The sequence below is a fragment of the Orycteropus afer genome, unplaced genomic scaffold (genome assembly GCF_000298275.1).
Source record: "Orycteropus afer afer isolate SDZICR_OR568_19922 unplaced genomic scaffold, OryAfe1.0 scaffold00321, whole genome shotgun sequence".
Lineage (NCBI taxonomy): Eukaryota > Metazoa > Chordata > Mammalia > Tubulidentata > Orycteropodidae > Orycteropus > Orycteropus afer.
Genome location: NW_006921908.1, coordinates 2,229,105 through 2,248,439, shown reverse-complemented (window position 1 = coordinate 2,248,439; position 19,335 = coordinate 2,229,105). Strand labels below are relative to the sequence as shown.

At 37.1% G+C, this 19,335-nt stretch overlaps 1 protein-coding gene across 1 annotated transcript in view; it reads right to left on the bottom strand.

The window, feature by feature from the left end:
• LGR4 (leucine rich repeat containing G protein-coupled receptor 4) overlaps positions 1 to 19,335 on the bottom strand; it is a 159,274-nt gene that overhangs the window by 1,879 nt on the left and 138,060 nt on the right. Inside the window, exons 5-17 of the mRNA XM_007951958.2 lie at positions 18,090 to 18,305; positions 17,211 to 17,282; positions 15,428 to 15,496; positions 14,475 to 14,546; positions 14,219 to 14,290; positions 13,818 to 13,886; positions 12,083 to 12,154; positions 9,833 to 9,898; positions 7,163 to 7,234; positions 4,834 to 4,905; positions 4,251 to 4,376; positions 3,334 to 3,449; positions 2,999 to 3,082 (exon numbers count right to left, since the gene is read on the bottom strand). Of these exons, the coding sequence (XP_007950149.1) occupies positions 2,999 to 3,082; positions 3,334 to 3,449; positions 4,251 to 4,376; positions 4,834 to 4,905; positions 7,163 to 7,234; positions 9,833 to 9,898; positions 12,083 to 12,154; positions 13,818 to 13,886; positions 14,219 to 14,290; positions 14,475 to 14,546; positions 15,428 to 15,496; positions 17,211 to 17,282; positions 18,090 to 18,305 (1,178 nt within the window). The remainder of the gene's footprint in view (positions 1 to 2,998; positions 3,083 to 3,333; positions 3,450 to 4,250; positions 4,377 to 4,833; positions 4,906 to 7,162; positions 7,235 to 9,832; positions 9,899 to 12,082; positions 12,155 to 13,817; positions 13,887 to 14,218; positions 14,291 to 14,474; positions 14,547 to 15,427; positions 15,497 to 17,210; positions 17,283 to 18,089; positions 18,306 to 19,335) is intronic.

Here is a 19,335-nt window from a genome sequence, read left to right as displayed (position 1 = left end):
GTAGTGCCTAAGGCACTTGACTGCTAACCGGAAGCCTGGCGGTTCAAACCCACCAGCCACTCTTCGGAAGGAAGGGTGGGCAATCTACTTCCGTAGTGATACCGCCTCGGAAACCCAAGGAGGGGTCACTAAGAGTCAGGTCCGACTCGACGGCACATAACAACAACAACAACAATTTGCTACTTTACCACCTGTTCATTGTACGGTGGTGGCTTGCCTGTTGCTGTGATGCTGAAGCTCTGCTACAGGTATTTCAAATAACAGCAGGGTCATCCATGGTGGACAGGTTTGGGTGGAGATTCCAGACTCAGAAAAGAAGGAAGGCCTGGAGATCTATTTCTGAAAATCAGCCAATGAAAACCCCGTGGATTGCAACAGAATATTGTTCGATATGGTGCTGGAAGATGAGCTCCCTTGCTTTGAAGGCCTCAAAATATACAATGGCTGCGACAATGCACTGCAGCATATCAACAACACTGAAGAGGATGCAGGACTGTGCAACACTTCGGTCTGTTGTACATGTGGACACAATGGCAACTAACAACAACTTGCTACTAAGACTTTGAGAAAGCAACTTAAAACGTGTAAAGATTTTCTCATGTGTGAATGATAATGCCTGATGCATAGAGTTGTGAAGCTTAAGTAAAATTACATAACTAATTTCCTGCTTAGTTGTGCAGGTTGCTAGGCACCTAGTTCAACTTTAGTAAATATTAGTTCTTTTTTTCTTCTTCCTTCCTAATCCCAAAGTATACTTTATAATAATCATATATGTATGTCTGTCTGTGTGTGTGTGTGTATTCACACACACTTCTATAACTCAAAGGCAATCTGATAAGGCAAGTTAAGGTAAGTAAAATTATCCCCATTTTCCATCCAGAGAAACTGAGATTTCAAAGGTTTGATTAAACTGACCAAGGATATCCAGTAATACCACATACATAGGACTAACACAGTAATGTCAACTCAAACAATGCTATGTCCAATAAAAATACTTATAACTTAAACTAGGATTGCAAGAACTAATTTAATAGGCCTGAATCATGGATTCCAGTAGCTGCCTTTGACACATTTATATCACAAATGACAAGTGTTTTATTTAAAACAAACTTTTGACTAGAAAACATAAGGAGACTTTTGTAATTGTCTAAAAGACATATTCTGATTTCTTTTTCTGAGTTGTCATGGGATTTGACACACCAGATAAAGCATTTCAGGCCTTGAGATATTCACAGCTCTGTACCATTTATATCTGACGTCCAGGTTAACACTTCACGTTTTATTTTATGGTGGTAAATAGATATAACATAAAAGTTTCCATTTTAACCATTTTTAAGTGTATATTTCAGTGGCATCACTTACATTCATGATGTTGCACAACAATCACCACTATTTCCAAAACATTTTTGACCCCTCAGATGGAAACATTTGCATACATTAAGTAATTCCCCTTCCCACAGCCCCTCAAAATCTACTTTCTGCCTCCATGAATTTGCTCATTATTGACATTTCATATGAATGGAAATATTTGTCCTTTTGTGTTCAATAGACTTTGTCTTAATTCTTTATATATATGTGTATGTGTGTGTGTGTGTGTGTGTATATATATATATATATATAAATTTTTAAATTCTTTGCTCAGGGAAGTAGTAAAAGAAAGTTTTATTTATTTTCTTTATTTCTACATCTGAACATATCCTTCAAAGAATGAGGAATAGCTCATCTGACCTAGGAGAACAAGAAACCCTTTGGGAAGTATTTCACTAGTTGGTGTAGTTACTTTGCCTCAAAAGCTTAGAGAGCAGGCTCCACCCAGTCTCTGTCTTTGGAAGTCTGCCCCCTCCTCACAGTCCTAAAAGAAGGTCTAGGGCTGTTCCATACTTTCTGCTTTCGCAGTAGGCATGGTGTCTCTGTGTGGACCTACAGGCCACCTGTAGGCTGGCACACTATGTTACAGCAACTGAGTTGGGGAGGCGGGCCTGCAACTCATCCCTGCTACAGCCTTGGGAGAGAGAGAAACTCAAGACTAGCTTTCTTCCTGGTCGACCCCAAAGTTTAGATTCAGTGTGGAGGAAATGGGATCAGTGTGTGTTCATGTCTAGCCACACCTTTAGTGAAAGTGCTCCCTTCTCCTTTGGTTATCAGTTCTTTACCCATATTATCGAACACACAAACCCCAGAGGGACAAATGAGCCATCAGCCACCCCTTAACCTCCAACAATTAATATAGAGGCTAACACAATCAAATAAATTACATAAATGATTCTTAGCAATCCAATTTAAGCTTAGACTCTACACAAGGCACTGTGCTAAGTATTTAAAACACACACACACACAGCCTCCATTAGAAGCTCACAGTTTAGCAGTAATCATTAATGAATACATAATAATTACAAGTCTGAACCATGAAATTAATGTCCAGACCATTCAGTGACATTATACAAACAAAGGAATCTACTATAAAGCATGTAATTTAACCAAAATATTTCTTTTCTTCTACAATAAAATTCTAAATCCATTTTCTCTAACAGATTAGGTAGACTATGACATGACAGCATGACCAAACATGCGGTTTCAGCTTAGTGACTCTCCAATCTACTGTTGATCAATGAAATGGATTAGAAAGAAAAGGAAAAGCAAACTTGCTTTTAAAAAGGGGTGGGTACGTGGGTGGATAAAACAAAAAATTCTTATAGACCAGTAACTTATAGAATAGTCCTAGAGTTAAAGGAGCATAAAACAGTGCTGCTCAAACTTTAATGACCTGGAACCCTCAACTAGAGAGCTTGTAAACACTTATTTAGTAGGTTGGTGCCTTAGATTCTTCAAAGGATGCCTATGCAGCTGGCCTATAGGCAACACTTCCAGTCAAAAGGTTTTAAGAAATCATCTTTCTGTTCCAAACATATAACAGAAATCACATCTAATCCCCAAAAGTTCCAGATGATTTTTCTAATGTTTTAAAGTGAGAAATTGCAGCAAAATGTGTTGGGCATACCTGTGGAAGGTGTACAGTGGATAATTATTTGACTGTGTTCTTCATTTTCAGCCCGGCTTGTGACACCTGCTCCATCAGCATTACCTGCACACGTAATACAAAGGAAGTTTAATTAAAATATTATTCAACTGAAAAGAAACATTTTCGTGTAATTTTCTCTCATTTATATGATGTATGAAGCTTGATGAAGCTTGATTACACAGTAAAGATGCCAGTAACACAGAAAACTCCACCATCTTCCCAGATTCATATTGATCCTTCACAAAAGGATTACAACAGCAGAGACTCTGATGAGTGCCTTAAAGAGTTCCATTTTAAAAAGTTTATGCACTTGCCTTTATCCTTTGCCACACTGTGGTCTTGGAGGCTGCTATCTTCTGTGTTTGAATTTGCATAAGAGTCACAACCCCAAAATGCACAGCACTGATAAGCATATGGTACAGATAAAGACCTGGGGAAAAAATTATAAAATCTACAATCAACAGCAACTTCAAAGGCATGCTTTTGTTCTTAAAAAGCATTTTAATCTTTGAAAGCTCCAGGTTAGGAGTCAAAAAAGACCTGCCATATGCTTTAGGCTGGTCACACATCCTCTCTGGGCCTCAGTTTCCTTACGCAGAAGAGGAGCTCTGGTATCACAGGACACCATGAGTTTCTCCCTATATGTGAAAGATGATCTTAAAAGTTGAATGTAAATCAAACCATGTTTAAATTCTAATAGTAATACTGTAATTTACAGTAAAATCTTATTAATATCCCTTTACAAATGAATTAATCACTCCCAATTTATTATATGAGATTTGCTAGTTTCATTTAAATTTAATGGCCCCAGATCATGCTATGACTTTTTACCATTAAATGAATTTACTATATTTATCTACTATAATAATGTTCCCTCTGTAACTCTAATTTCTCTTCAAAGTATTGTAGCATCTATCAACTTGTCTGCAGGTTCCTACTTAGGTGGTTTCTGCCATCTTGTTGCTAATGAAAGTCCACTGCATAAAAAATCTTCTGAGGAAGAGCTGTGTCATCTCCGTGAAAGCATCAATGGCTCCAGTTCCTATTCTCAAAGCTATGCAACAATGGTCAAAATCTATCTTTGACCAAATTTGTGAGAACTGAAGTGGGAAATACTCTTAAATAATAGCCTCTCAGAACATACAGAACCACGTAAAAATAAAATCGAGACACTTTATACTTTAGGAACTATTAGAACTTCAACAAAACAGAAAAACAAATAAAAACTCACCTGAGATTCACAAAATCTTTTGCTGCCAGAGCTTCTTTCAGCTTAAAGTTGCCCACAAGCTTCAGTTGATTTAGCCCATTCAGGCCTTCAGTAGGAAATGAAGTTAATTCATTGAAACTTATGTCACTAAAATGTGAATAAAATTTCATGTTAACTCCTAAGATACAAGCCATATAAAAAGATCTAAGATGAAGTTTGTTGTTGTTGTTGTTGTTGTTGTTATGTGCTGTCAAGTCAGACCTGACTCATAGTGACCCCTCCTTGGGTTTTCCAGGCAGTATCACTAAGGAAGTAGACTGCCCAACTTTCCTTCCGAGGGGTGGCTGGTGGGTTTGAACCACCAGCCTTCTGCTTAGTAGTCAAGTGCCTTAGGCACTATGCTACTAGAGCTTTAGGTATGCTAAAATGATAGCTCTAGCATTGATTCTGCTATCATAGAAGCTGTTACTACATCAACACAGCTTAGCATTTATACAAGGGAGCAAGGATAGAAAACTACGTTGATAGGACAGTGTCAAATCACTGGTTTCTGTAGTGCTATTCATTACGTTCATGTTATTAATGCATAAAATTGTCTACTTACAGGTTAGTTATTGATCCAAGTTTGGCAAAAGCTCCTTTGTGAATTTCATGGATCAGGTTTCTACTCAGATCTCTGCAATTATTAGAATAACATGTTAAACTTTTCAAATAAACAGTCACAGTTGCAGTTAGTTACTTCAACTACACTTTATAATCTGACATAGTCCCACCACATCCCTGATAAAATAACAAAGGTTCTCAATCTCCCCCAACAACATTTTTTTAGGATTATTTTGAATGCTTCCTTCACAACAATCTATTTCTTAGGAATGTGTTCCACTTAGCAGTAATCCTACCTAAACCCAAAACCCACTGCCATCAAGTTGATTCCTACTCATAGCGACCTTACAGGGCAGAGTGGAACTGTCCCATAGGGTTTCCAATGCTGGCAATCTTTACAAGGGCACCTCTCTCTCCTTCAGAGCAGCTGGTGGGTTCAAACCATTAACCTTTTCACTTAGCAGTCAAGTGTTTAACCCCTGTGCCACAAGGGCTCCTTTCCACCTGGCATCCGTTTAAAAACAGTTGTGAATTTTCTCTACTTTATCATTCTGGTAGCAGTTCAAAAACATAAAAGATACGATATAACCTTTGGTACTGTTAAGCAGATGAGGAAAAGCCCAGCTCATGAAAAACTGAAAATAAAAACAGGCTTCCTATTATTTGCCTTCTCAAAGGTTAGTGATAAGGCCCAGAGGGAAGACAAATAATCAATATGCAAACAACAGCATTCCTGAAGGGCTTCAGATATCATTCTTTTCCCAAGCAGGAAATAAAAATCATATCAGCAGCAGAGGCACACTTTATATTGAGAAACACCCACTGAGTAATTCTGATATTACAGGATTAATAAAACAGAGAAATAACTTCCAACCACACTCAAATTGGACTTTAATGGAATTCTAAAGATTAGATAAATTCATTCCATGACACATCTCCTGGATAACAGGAAAACTTGACAAATTTCTTTCCAAATCATGAGAAGGCAAGCTTTCCATTGTTCTCACTTATCAGTGCTCTAGAAGTGATGGCAGCTATGAGCCAGTCCCCTTCCCACACTACCTCCAAGACTTACAGTAAGCCTGTCACCAAAAAGGAAAAATCTAGCAACCCAACTATCAATAAAATATTTCCTAGTAGAAGGCATGTTTTATTTAACTAAGATCTACTAGAAAATAAGGTTCGATATATGTTTTCACTTCAGTTCAATTTTTTCTATATTAAAAAAAAAGTTCACTAATTTAGTTTATCTGTTATTCACACTAAAGTTCTATGAAGGCAGTGACAAGGTTGATCTTCTGTCCATCCTGTTGCTGTCAAGTTGATTCCGACTCATAGGGACATTATAACACACAGCAGAACTGCACCATAGGGTTTCCAAGACTGTAATCTTTATGGAAGCAAGCTGTCACAATTTTTCTCCTGCAGAGGCTGGTGGGTTTGAACCACTGCCCTTTCACAGTTAGCAGTCGAGTGTTTAACCCTGTGCCACCAGGGAGGCCTTCTTAGGTCTAGTCTTAGTCACTTCTATATTCCCAAGAATTTAAACTAATACTTGGTACAAATAAGTACTCAAATGAAAATACTTTTTGAAATGGGTGCTTCAGCTGCAAAATCACTATATTTGTAATGACAGACAGACATTCTTATGCAGGGGTCAGCAAATATTTTCTGTAAAGGAACAGATAGTACATAGTTTTGGCTTTGTGGGCCTTGTGGGCTCTGCTGCAACTACACACCTATGCCACTGTATAGTGAAAGCAGCTTTAGACAAGTTAAACAAAATGGCACTGCTGTATTCCAATAAAACTTAAGATACAGAAACAGGACACAGGCTAGTTTTAGCTCCCTAACCATAGTTTCAACCCTTAATGCATTAGAAAACCACAGTATTATCATTTGAAAACAAACATGCTACATCTCTTACATTTTAACTTAACAATTTACAACATCAACAATTAGTGAAGGTAAAAAATTTCAAAAGCAGATTATTTATGAAATACCATGTGATACAGTTTAAACAGGAATATTCATGGAAAAAAATTCTTATCTTTAAGTATATTTTTTAACATGGGAACCTTGTTGTTGTTGTTATGTGCCATCGAGTCAGACCTGACTCATAGCGACCCCTCCTTGGGTCTCCGAAGCAGTATCACTACGGAAGTAGATTGCCCCATCTTTCTTCCGAGGAGTGGCTGGTGGGTTTGAACCGCCAGTCTTTTGGTTAGCAGTCAGATGCCTTAGGCACTATGCTACCAGAGCTCCTGTGGGAACCATAATGGTATATTAATTTATAGTTTTATATCTTTAATAATCATAGATAAACTTACAGAATCCTTAATGAAATAAGTCCTTGAAAGGTACCTTCCTTTATCTGACGAATCTGATTACGCTGCAAAGAACTATTTAAAAAAAAAAAAGGAAAGATGGAGAATAAAGAGATGAGAGAAAAAATTATTTTCTATTTTAGAAATTACATTTCTTAGCTAAACTTAGAATTCACATTCATATATAACATTAATTGAATTTGGTAAAATAAAGAGGGGAAGAAGAGGAGTTAATGGTGATGGAAAAATCACATTAAGGTAGGGTTTCACAGCTGATCATTGTAATTGCTGTCAATAAGTTGTGCACCTGAAACAGTCGAACTGCCAAAAGTTGTGTAATAGATATATTTACAAAAACAACCCCCTCCCAAAAAAAGAGGAGGAGGTTCTGAGGCTGTTTGGATGTTTAGGGTCATGGTCTCATGGGATATCCCAGTTAATTGACCTAATAACATGCGTACTTCTGTTCTATCTCCTGGTTTGCTGTGTGGTACTTGAGGTCTTAAAAGCTTACAAGGCACAATTGGTCTTTATTCACCTGGAGCAACAGATGAAGAAGGAGAGTCAGGAACAGGAGGAGGGCATGGCATGTGTGGCTAATGCTGCCATGAACAACTGCCTCTTTTGTCATGAGACCAGAACTGGATAGTGCCTGGCTACCATTCCTAGACATTTTGATGAAAGATGCCACAGAAGAATTCTGATTAAAGGGGAAAATGCAGAACAGAATTTCAAATTCTCATAGACTCCAGACTTTCTGGAGTCATGGAGGGAGGATGAATCCCTGAAACTACTGGGCTGAGATAAGCCTTAAGCCTTAAACCAAAAATATCAGCTGAAATCATCTTAAAACCAAACAGTAGTTTATCTTAACTAGTGAAGAAATGTCCACCTTGAGCATTACTGCTCTTTTTAGAACTATCTACATGGGATCAACATGATAACAGCAACTTGAAAGATTACCTGGGAACCTTAGTGATAGTGAGTTTATGATAATGAGAGAGGAACAACTCAAAAAAGGAGCATGAGAATGGTTAAACAACTTGCAGAACGTAATCAATGTCACCAAACTGCACAGGTACAAATTGTTGAACTGGTGTCTGTTTTGCTGTTTTGATCTCAAAAACTACAAAATAAATAAAAATTTAGGAAAAAAAAAAGTAAAGATAATCGTAGTTTACTCATCTCTAAAATGAAAGAGACTGGATGGTATTTCATCACAAATTATACTGAGAGCTAACTGGCACACCATCTAAATTCCTTATCACACAACCTCAGAAGTGAGAGTGATCAGAGAGTGAGAAAAGATCCAGGAAACACAACCATGAAAATCTTCCTTCCGAGGAGTGGCTGGTGGGTTTGAACCACCAGCCTTCTGGTTAGCAGTCAAATGCCTTAGGCACTATGCTACCAGAGCTCCCATCATAGGAAGAAGGGAGAATTTTCAGTGAGTAGCGACTGGGGTCTTTAAAGCTTACGAGTGACCATCTAAGATGCAACTAATGTTCTCTCCTCATCGAGAGCAGAAGAGTGAAGAAAATCAGAGACTCAAGGAAACAATTAGTCCAAGGGGCTAATGGACCATGTGAACCACAACCTCCACTACCTGGAAAGAAAACTAGATGGTGCCTGGCTGCCACTACTGACGGCTCTTATCAGAATCACAACAGAGAGTCCTGGACAGAGAGGGAGGGAAAAAAAACTGTACAACAAAATTCAAAAACATAAAAAGGACCAGACTTACTGGTCTGATAGAGACTAGTAGAACCCCTGAAGCTGTGGCCCTTAGACACCCTTCAGGCCTAGAACTGAACCAACCCCTAGGGATCAACTATCAACCAAATAAGGAATGTACTCCTCAGTACAATCAACCATATGAAACCAAAACCTTTGACCAAAAACAAATCTCTGAAGGCAGTAAAGGGTAGGTAAGAAGGATGAATGGAAACAGATAATAACCCAGGGAGGAAGTGGGAAGAATGCTGTTATACTGAGGGGATTATAACCACTGTCATGAAACAAAATGTGTACAAATTGTTGAATGGAAAACTAATTTGCTCTGTAAACTTTCACTCAAACTACAATTAATTAAAAAAAAAAAAATGGAGAATTAAATGCCTCCCACCTTTACACTGTCTTCCATCATAGCAGACTGACATACGTACACATGTGGCTACTAGTATCCACGTCTGCTTTCCTTCAATAGTTAGGACAAGTTTTTGTTTGTTGTACACACCAACCTCCACAACCACTCCACCCCCACCACCATAGCATCTCACAGAATGCCTGATATAGAGGTGTCTAATTCTGGTTAGGAGCTCTGGAAGCATAGTGCCTAAGGCACTTGATTGCTAACCAGAAGGCTAGTGGTTCAAACCCATCAGCCACTCCTCAGAAGGAAGGTTAGGCAATCTACTTCCATAGTGATACTGTCTTGGCAACCCAAGGAGGGGTCGATATGAGTCGGGGCCGACTCGACGGCACATAACAACAACAACAATAAATTCTGGTTACATGAACACACCCAGTACAATCTGACATTTTATTCAGAGAAATATGTGATTACATGAACTTCTAATTTCTTAATATTAAAGTCATTTATTTAAAAAAGGAACTCTCAATAAACAACACACTACAGTAAAAAAAAAAAAAAAAAGTCAAAGACCAACTTACATTTCTTCCAGAGCATAGCATCCATTAAAACTGGGAAGGTCTTTTATATTGTTGTAAGACAAGTCCCTTAAAACAATGGGAAATCAGCAAATTAATTTTATGTTATCAGAATACTAACATCAAAAGAGCTGTACTTGGAAGCAATGAAAGCAGTGCTAAAATCAGTGATAACAAGATATGACTCAACAAGAAAAGCAGCTATTTTTTCTGAAGCCTTAGCTTGTGGAGCACCTCAGTGATACAACAGGCTTAGTATTTGTAAGTGTCCAGTATGTAATGTTGAGTATAGACAATATGAAGGAGCTCTGGTGCAGTGCATAAAGTATTTGACTGCTAACCAGAAGGTTGGCAGTTCAAGCCCATTAGCGCTCCACGGAAGGAAGATGGGATGATCTACTTTCATAAAGATTTACTGACTTGGAAACCCAATGTAGGTTGTTATGAGTCAGAATCGACTTGATGGCAGTGGGTTTGGTTTGGATAATATAAAAATATATTAAAACATGTTAAAATATATAACATCAACATATAAAATATATAAAAATTATATTTAAGTGGTAGAGGCATATATTTTTTTAAAAAAATTGTATTTTGAAACATTATTTGTGCCAGAAGTACTGTACCCACCCAGTCCCCAACCCCCCACAAATAGCGCACTCACATAAATAACATGCTGCAGTGTAGTAAATTACTTTGTGTGGCTTTTCTACCCATAAGTCTTTGTAAACTCCAAGGTGGAATTTGCTATGAGCAACTGAGGAGCTCCTGATTGCTGAAGGTGTCCACCTGGAGTATTTCTGTTGGGAGTGGCACAAAACAATGTTCTGGGAGGTGCCCACTCTCTCTCAGGTGCTTAGAGTTCTGATGCCATAATTGGCTAGTTTGACCACCCTGCTGGGCTCTAAAGGAGACCTCCTGGAGGCAGAACTCTCTCGGACTGCTGGTCGAGGAAGACTTGCTGCTGAAAGAGACACGGGCTCCTGAGACATGCGTTGCTGGGAAAGAGACGCAAGAGACACGCACCCCAGAAAGAGACTGGGAGAGACTCTTGGCTGAGGGACGGTGGGCTGGGAGAGAGACTGAGCGTTCTTCCTGAACTTGAGTTGTAGACTGGTGCTTCCCTAATAAACCCTGTAATCTGTGAGTTCTGTGTGGCCACTGCAGTGAATTATCGAACCCAGGAGAGAGGTGGTGGGTGCTTTGGGAGGAACGGTTGGTGAAAGGGCTGGAGGGAGGCAGCATGTTTGGCCTAGCAGTAATAGGCCTTGGGTTACTGCTGTCTTCCTCTTGTGAGATTAGAGGAGGTCAGAACATGGGGCCTCCTTGCCATTTTTGCACATGCATACACATATCAAGGGCAGAAACGATAAAGCTGTAAGAGGCAGGGTATCACGTTCACATTGTTTGTAAGTGTTTCAATGAAATCAAATATTAAAACTAGTTAACACTCAGTTAACCCCATTGCAATCATCATGTTTAGGTTCGGTACTCTACCACAGCATTTAATTACTTGCTTAATCAATTAATCACTTATTTTGTCACAATATCCCTCCACTGAAAACTTATTAACAATTTAGTAAGTTGTTTATTCTTGTGACATTTTTACATACCCTATTTATTTGAGGAGCTCTGGTGGCATAGTGCCTAAGGCATTTCACTGCTAACCAGAAGGCCGGAGGTTCAAATCCACCAGCCAGTCCTCAGAAGGAACATGAAGCAATCTACTTCCATAGTGATACCACCTCAGAAACCCAAAGAGGGATTGCTATGAGTTGGATCCCACTTGACTGCAGCGAGTTTGGGTTTTCTGGTTATTTATTTATAATTTCTACGTCAGCTTCAAGTTTTTGGAAAACTACATGATTAGTTGGTTCCTAATCCAAGAAAGATTTGGCCTCTGCTTAGGTTATGAATGAAAGAGCAAATTCTGGGTAACTAAGGCCCCTGGAAAAGTGAGAATAAAGACAAGAATCAGACTAAGGGAAAAAAAAATTAAGTAAGAGCCTAGGTTGGTTTACTCTGTTCAAAGTAATGCCACAAGATGTGTGATTTATACATAACCCTAAAATCAAATTCAAACACATATTACATATCCTGTAGATTACTAAAACTCCTACTCATTTCTAGACAGAAACAACTAATTATTATAAGTTAAAGTACCCTATGAAAATAGTTCATTGAACATAAAGCTAAACGTGTGAAACACATAAAGGAATAGTATGAGGAGAAACGAAGCAGCAGCCAACTCACAAAGTCCTGAGCATCTTTTGTTCTTGGCACAAGTCGTTGGGTATTCTGCTTATCTTAGTACCTGTCAACGTCCTGTAGAAAACATTGTTCATCTGAGAAATGATTCAAGTCAAGAAGGTCAACAAATTGTTGTTCTGATGTTGAAAAATAAATGCTTACATAGTTTCACATGGACTAGAGTTTATGCACCCAATTGCCTCATTATTCCCTAAAGTTAGGCATGTGGGGAGGTGATTTAACCCTCCATTCAGATATGATCTTCACAGTAATACAGAAAAACATGTGAAATAAGATAGCATTATTGTCCAAACAATGGGCTGGATTTCCCACATGCTCCCACAGAAAAACACGAATTCACAGCCACAGACTACCTCAATTATCTACAAATTCTGTTACCACCTCTCACTTAAATCATTTGAAATGAGTGTAGCATCCTGTCCACAAACTCTATTTATTTATTTATTTTTTTTCTTCCAGTTAACCTGGCTGAACATTTAAAAATTTTCTCTTATTCTCCTCTTACCTATGTTCCCATCTGTGCTCAAATCGCAATTCCTGTTCTTGTCTTACCCTTTCTGTCCTTTTTACTGCTACCGTGCAGAGGTTGGTGGTTCAAACCCACCAGCCACTCTGTGGAAACAAGACTGGGCAATCTACTTCTGTAATGATTTAGCACCTCAGAAACCCAATGGGAGCCGCTATGAGTGGGAAACAACTTGACGGCAGTGGGTTTGGGTTTTGCTTTGTGCAGAAAGTCATGGAAGAATCCCAAGCACAGCATGCTGGGAGCTCTGGAGCAACTCCAGAGATGGACTGAAGCCTCAGAATGCTCATGGTTACCTATGTTCATCTGACCAAGTAGACTATTCCCATGATCTTCTCATCATTTGACCCACTTCTAGCCTTTTTTTCCTTTTCTTCCTCACATGACCTGCTCAAACATTCCCAACACTTCTAAACTGCCTTAAAAGTCAGATAAACTCCTTAACTCCTTAGTGCTACCCAACTCTGTTTTCTTACATCTTGGCACTGTAGAAATTGTAATACTTACATAGCATATCTTGGTTGATGACCCTAGCTGCCTCAGGTACAACCTAGCTATCTGGAGAGCTGAGGTAGTAATCAAAATCTTGGGTGCACCTATAATCTACATATAGGCCACCCACTGGGAAACTCTGCCATAACCAAATGTTCAGGTTTGTTGTATGAAAATCTAACCCCAAACAATTTTCCAAATTTCTACATACCATGCACCATCTCAGTATAAACATGCAATTTCTAGCTATATTTGATCATCTGTAGGCCATTCCTGAGTATACTTATGGTATTTTCATTTTTACTGAATCCTGACTTTCTAAATAAAATACCCAGCTCTGGGAAACCTGATGGTGTTCAATTCTAAAACACTGTACCTCCTCCAAAAACCTTCTGGCACCTATAGCGATCACTTCAACTTCTGACTTCCTAAATCACTTAGTTCATTTGGCACTTACCATCCTATACTCTCAGTGACATTTTCAGATGTCACCCCCACATACTAGGTTGTCATCTACCGGAGGTGGCTGACTAACTGCTACCTCTGTATCTCCATCTCCATGCATGAGATTAACGAAGGTGCACATGTAAGGGAAACTGGAAGAACAAGTATAAACTCATGTCACCACTGAAAAGCACTGGCACAATGTAGGCCAGCAGTGTCGTCTTTCACAGTCCCTCTTCAAAGGCCCACACTTACAGACTCTCCAGGTGGACAGTTCCGGTCAGATTGGGGAACCACTGTACCATGCTTGCACCCCGAATGACTCTTTAAGAAATTGGGGGAAAAAAAATCAACTGAAGATAAAGTTTTCTTAAAGAATAACATTTTCATTTTTATCTCACATATAGTTTAAAATCAGAGCAATACTGTAACTAAAACTAAAATTCATTTTCATCTCTTGAATGTGTGTGAAAGTTTGATAATTTGGCCAAGTGTTCACATAAACCAGTATCATGATAAATTTCAGAGGCAACCTTTGGATTTAGTACAAAGAAAAAAAGATTCTGTTTTCTAGAGTACAGTAATAAATCCTTGTTCTCCCATTAAAATGATTATTTAAATTTGCAGGTTTGCTTTTAAATTTTCATAGTACTTACATGGAATGCAGATCAGATAAATTGTAAAATGCTGAGTTCCCCAAAAAAGATAAAGGATTATCATACAAATGTCTGTAAAAAAAACCAAAAAAGCACAAATTTCCCATGTGTTCACAAGAAATCCAGTATTAAATCTCTGTTCACAAAGTTCATATATCTAAAAGCCTGAATTTTCATTCTCCAACCTGATGCCTGGCACTAGAGCGACATAGCTTTAGATGATTATATATTAAAAGAAACTTTCAAAAATACTTACATAGTTCTTAAAAGTGGATTACCACCAAAGGCTCCATCAGGGATAACAGAAATAGAATTACTATGAAATCCTCTAAAAAGATAAGACAAAAATATTTTGAAATACCTATCTCCTTGTGAAATTAGTTAAAATCCAAGTATCTACTGCTGCTAAGTATTATGTAAAAACACACTGGTAGTAACTACAGGAAAATTTTTTTAAATGTGAGGAACATGAATTTTTAATATCCATTCATCTTTTTCTGGACCATACTTAATTCTATTTAAACCCCCTGCTTACCTTAGTTAGCTATCAGAGCCTTCATTTATCTGCTATTTCATGGAAGGAGATCTTTAGACTACAGGGAATGAAGTGTCCTACTCCTAAATCTCACTGTGCCTGCATTCAGTCTTTAAGCAATATGTCTTAGGATATCAGCTGCCAACTCACCACACATGATCCCTGTCACACCATCTACTTTCTTACCTCTGCTCATGACAAATCCTATCATCCAAAATTCTCCCTCATGTCTTTCCATTTATTCAAGTTTTTTTTTTATTTATTGAAGCCCAAATTCTTCCTCTTTAGTGATGCCTCTTCCCATGATCCCAAGCCTTACTGAGCTCATTTTCGGAGATAATTTCTTAATCCTATTCACACAGCACTTTTTTCTCCCTGCAAGCCATCTTTCCTTATGTGGTTGGTCTTGCCAATGGACTAAGACTACAGCTCTTTAAATGCAGAAGACCATATATTACATCTTTTTCTGACAGCAATATTTAGCCATACATAATGCTGTATGCTCAGAATTGTCCATGCCAGCTAACACAATCCAGTATGATTATGTGTACATTTGTATGTGTGTATTATTGATATATATAATGGAATAAAGATGTTCTAAAATATCATGGTAGCTACATCAAAGGCTAAGTTATAGGGACATTAAGGCACAAAGAGAAGTAAGCAATACTCACAGCTCTTTTAGGCTAGGAAGGGCTTTAATAGCCTCAGGAAATTCCCCCAAGTTATTGTAATTCAAGTCCCTAGGGGGAAAAAAGAGGGAGGAGTGAATTGATCACCACTTAGAAAGCATTTCAGTATAATTTACTTTAAAAAAAAAAAAAATCATATCCTCCTACTGGTTATCTTTCTTTACCAACTGTATTACCACCAAAAGCCTATGGAATTTCATTGAATTACTTTTCCTCAGAATAGTAATAAAAGATACTTCTATAATGTTTTAAGATCAACAATTTTACAAGTTCAAAGAAATCTCAGAATCATGTATTAGTGACGCAATAGTTAAATCATCTGAATGGCATTTCTCAGGAAATTTGCAAAATATAATTTATTGAATATCCATTTACAAATGAAGATACCATGAAACTCAGGTTTCCAATTAGTGTTTAGAGTAGCTTTCTGAAGTCCTGACAAAGATGCAGATGACCCAAGCCCTACCATCAGTATTATGACCTAACATGAGTATGAACAAGGAGAAGGTCCATGGAGAACGAAACAACCACTGCCTTCATGCAGGTAACAGATTGCTAAAAATATTATAATTGTTTGGAAAGAGTGAGTAGTACTGAACTTTATCAATGAGTTTTAATTCTGAGTGTTTAAATTTTTATTTATCTTAACCTAAAGACCATGCTGGCATATGATGATTAGCATGGTTGACTTCAAAATGAATGAAACTTAAAATTAAAAAGCTCAGCTCCTTCAGGACCTACTTTGTTTTCCTTTTCTATATAGAAAGAAAAGTAGCAAATGAAAAGTTTAACTGGGGAGAAGAGGTTTAATTTTACTATAATTGTAATGTTATACCTGGCCTATGATTAAGTGACCCACTTAATCTTCTATCTATTATACTGGCATTTACACACTTAGGAAAGTTGAAATGAGTACGGAACTACTTTCCTCAAGAGCATCAACTTTCAAATATTCATTGATATTCACTGTCCTTTAATTACCTACACAGGAAAATGGATTAAGAGAGTCCTAAAAGAATTTAAGTGTTTTCATTAACTGACAGTTAACCAGAAAATTCAGTTAAACAAAATACCTATCTGAGTAAATTGGGACATTTATGACTCACTTACTATAACACAATAACAAATATTATAGATGTTTGAATAAAGGCAACTGATGTAAACAGAAATAACAAAAATAAAGATCATACTACTCAGTTGTACACACGGTTGCACAATGTTTGTTACTGATACTGTAGTGCAATGTACAACTAAAACAGCCAGAAATCCCAAACACTAGTTAGTGTCAACAACAAACACATCATAAACAAAAATGGAAAACTTTAGTTGGTTGCATTTAAGCATATGAAAGAAAATACAGTATTCAAACTGAGTTACCAATTAACAAGGCAATTGAGATCATGGGGAAAATAACAAAACAAAAAACAATTATTATGTCTCTTTGAAGAAAGATCAATGTGGAATTTTATCAGAACTCATTTTATAAGCTTCAATGTTCTAAAAATATGATACATTAAATCTTCATATATTAAGCTGCTTTTAACATGCATCTTTGAAACAAACAAGTTCAAATTTGACCATTTTAACCATCAATGTAGATGACAATTTCTAACTGTATATTTGATGGCAAGACTATGTTAGGTATTAAAGTAAATTAATAGTGAGCTGAATTCTAGACCAATTTTTTTTTTCCTTTGTCAGCAGTGAAAAACAAACTTCACTGTCAACATCATAATCTGACTACCCAAAATATGAAGATGCTTACAAGGTCTCCAGGTTATCTAGTCCATCAAAACAGTGTTGACCGAGGCTTTTAATTTTATTGTTATGAAGGTGCCTAAGGAAAAAGCATAAAATGACCTTTATATCTCACAACAGCAAGTACTACCATTGTTTTATATATCTGAATTGGTATGAATTAAAGCAATGGTGTAGCTAAACATCTCAACATTTAACTACAGAAAGTAAATAGCACTGGACAGTTATTTCTTCATATACATTACACAGACAAGAGTTCACTAAACATAGAATACACATTGAAGAATAGTTTTGATCTACCCATATCAAAATAAAATTTATGACTAGTTCTTAATTCTATGAAGGAAAACTTTGATGAGCTCTCCTATGGAAGTGAGGAATGACATGAAGGAAGAGAGCCAGTTTACACCATTAGGAGTTAGTTAGGGATTTTAAAAGAAAAAGCATTTCATTAGTTCACATTATGAAAGATCCAAAATACAGAGGATCATATATTCTTTGAATAGAAAAATTGGTGAAAATATGAACTACCCCGAAACATATTTTCTATGAGCATCTCAAAATGATTTTATTTCTTTTAACATGGAATATATTTCTGGCGAACAATAGAAGTGATACAAGTGTTTGCTGAACGATCTAACTTCATTTCATGACGACAAACGGTCATTTATTTTAGGGAGATTCACAAATTATTATCAGACATTAGTTTTTATATTGTCCTATTTTGTATTTTAAAAGTCAGCATATTTAATCTTTGTAAACAGCAATTCCCCTAAACACTAACAATTCAGAAGAGTGAGCAATGAAATGCTTTCATAATAATTGTCACAATAAGCCTATTTTCTCCCCCAAATAAACACAAGTACTAACAGTGTTGGATACTTACAGAACCACCAGACTTGAAAGGTTGGTAAAAGCAAAATCGGGGATGCTTGAGATTTTGTTGAGAGCCAAGGTCAAAGCCTGAAGAGTTGGAAGATTGCTGAGGGGATGGACAGGCACCTCTGTCAAGCTGTTGTCATCCAGCCACAGATGACGCAACTGAACAAGCCCCTCAAAACTGTCCTCAGGGACTGAGGTAATGTGGTTGGCATCTAAACGCCTGACACAGAAACAGAAACAACCATGTTCAGTAAGAAATTCTAGTGGAATGAGTCAACTCCAGGCGCGTAATTTCTCAGAACTTTCAAAACAAAAAGGAATCACAGTAATTACCAGGCCTGTCATCCTTGTTTCTTTAATTTCACTGGAAGTTTTAATAAAATGTAATAACTTTTCTAAAACCATATACGAAAGTCAGTTCTTCCCTTCATAACAAAGGGATTTTATCCAAGTCTGAATCCTTCAAGTAAACTTAATTAGTAAATAACTTTATAACAGAAGGATATATTAAAAAAGGAGAAGAACTTTCACAAAGCTCAGGATTGAATTTATGTTTCACAATATACTTAACAAAAATGCAGAAAAACTAAATAAACTATTTTACTTCCAATTTTATAATTAATATTTGATATTATATTTAATGACACTCTGATTTAGTAACAAAGGGTAAGGAAAAATTTAGAAAATATTTACAAAAATTTCTTAAGCAATAAATCATTTCAATACATTCTCAACTATCCTTATCTACCATCAGGCAAGTTAAAAATATAGCTCTCAGGTAATGGCAAAGCAACCTTTTCTTTCTTAGTGCTATGTATGTACTTTCAAAAACTAAGTTTGCCAAAATTAACAATTTTTAGGAAAAGGTCGAACTGTCTATAGCAAACATTAAACTTGTACTCTGATCAATGTTATTATGGCTTTAAAGTTTAACTTTTCCAAAAACTTTAGAATTAAGGACACTTTACTAATAGGCTTACTCATAGTTAAAATTAAGTCACCATCTGCAATTCTGGAAAACTAAGTCCTAAGCATTATTGTTGGCACAACCAGGTGTAATCATTGAGATAATCGCTTTTCAATGGAGAGACAACCCAGTATTAATATGCTGAGGGACAGTACGTGCCAGGCATATCATAACTGTCCTCAGAAATCCCCTGCTGATATATCTTTACCACTTAAAACTCATACCTCACAGGCTTGGACCTCTTGCTAAAATTAGGAAATATGAAGAACTGGTGAAAAGTCAA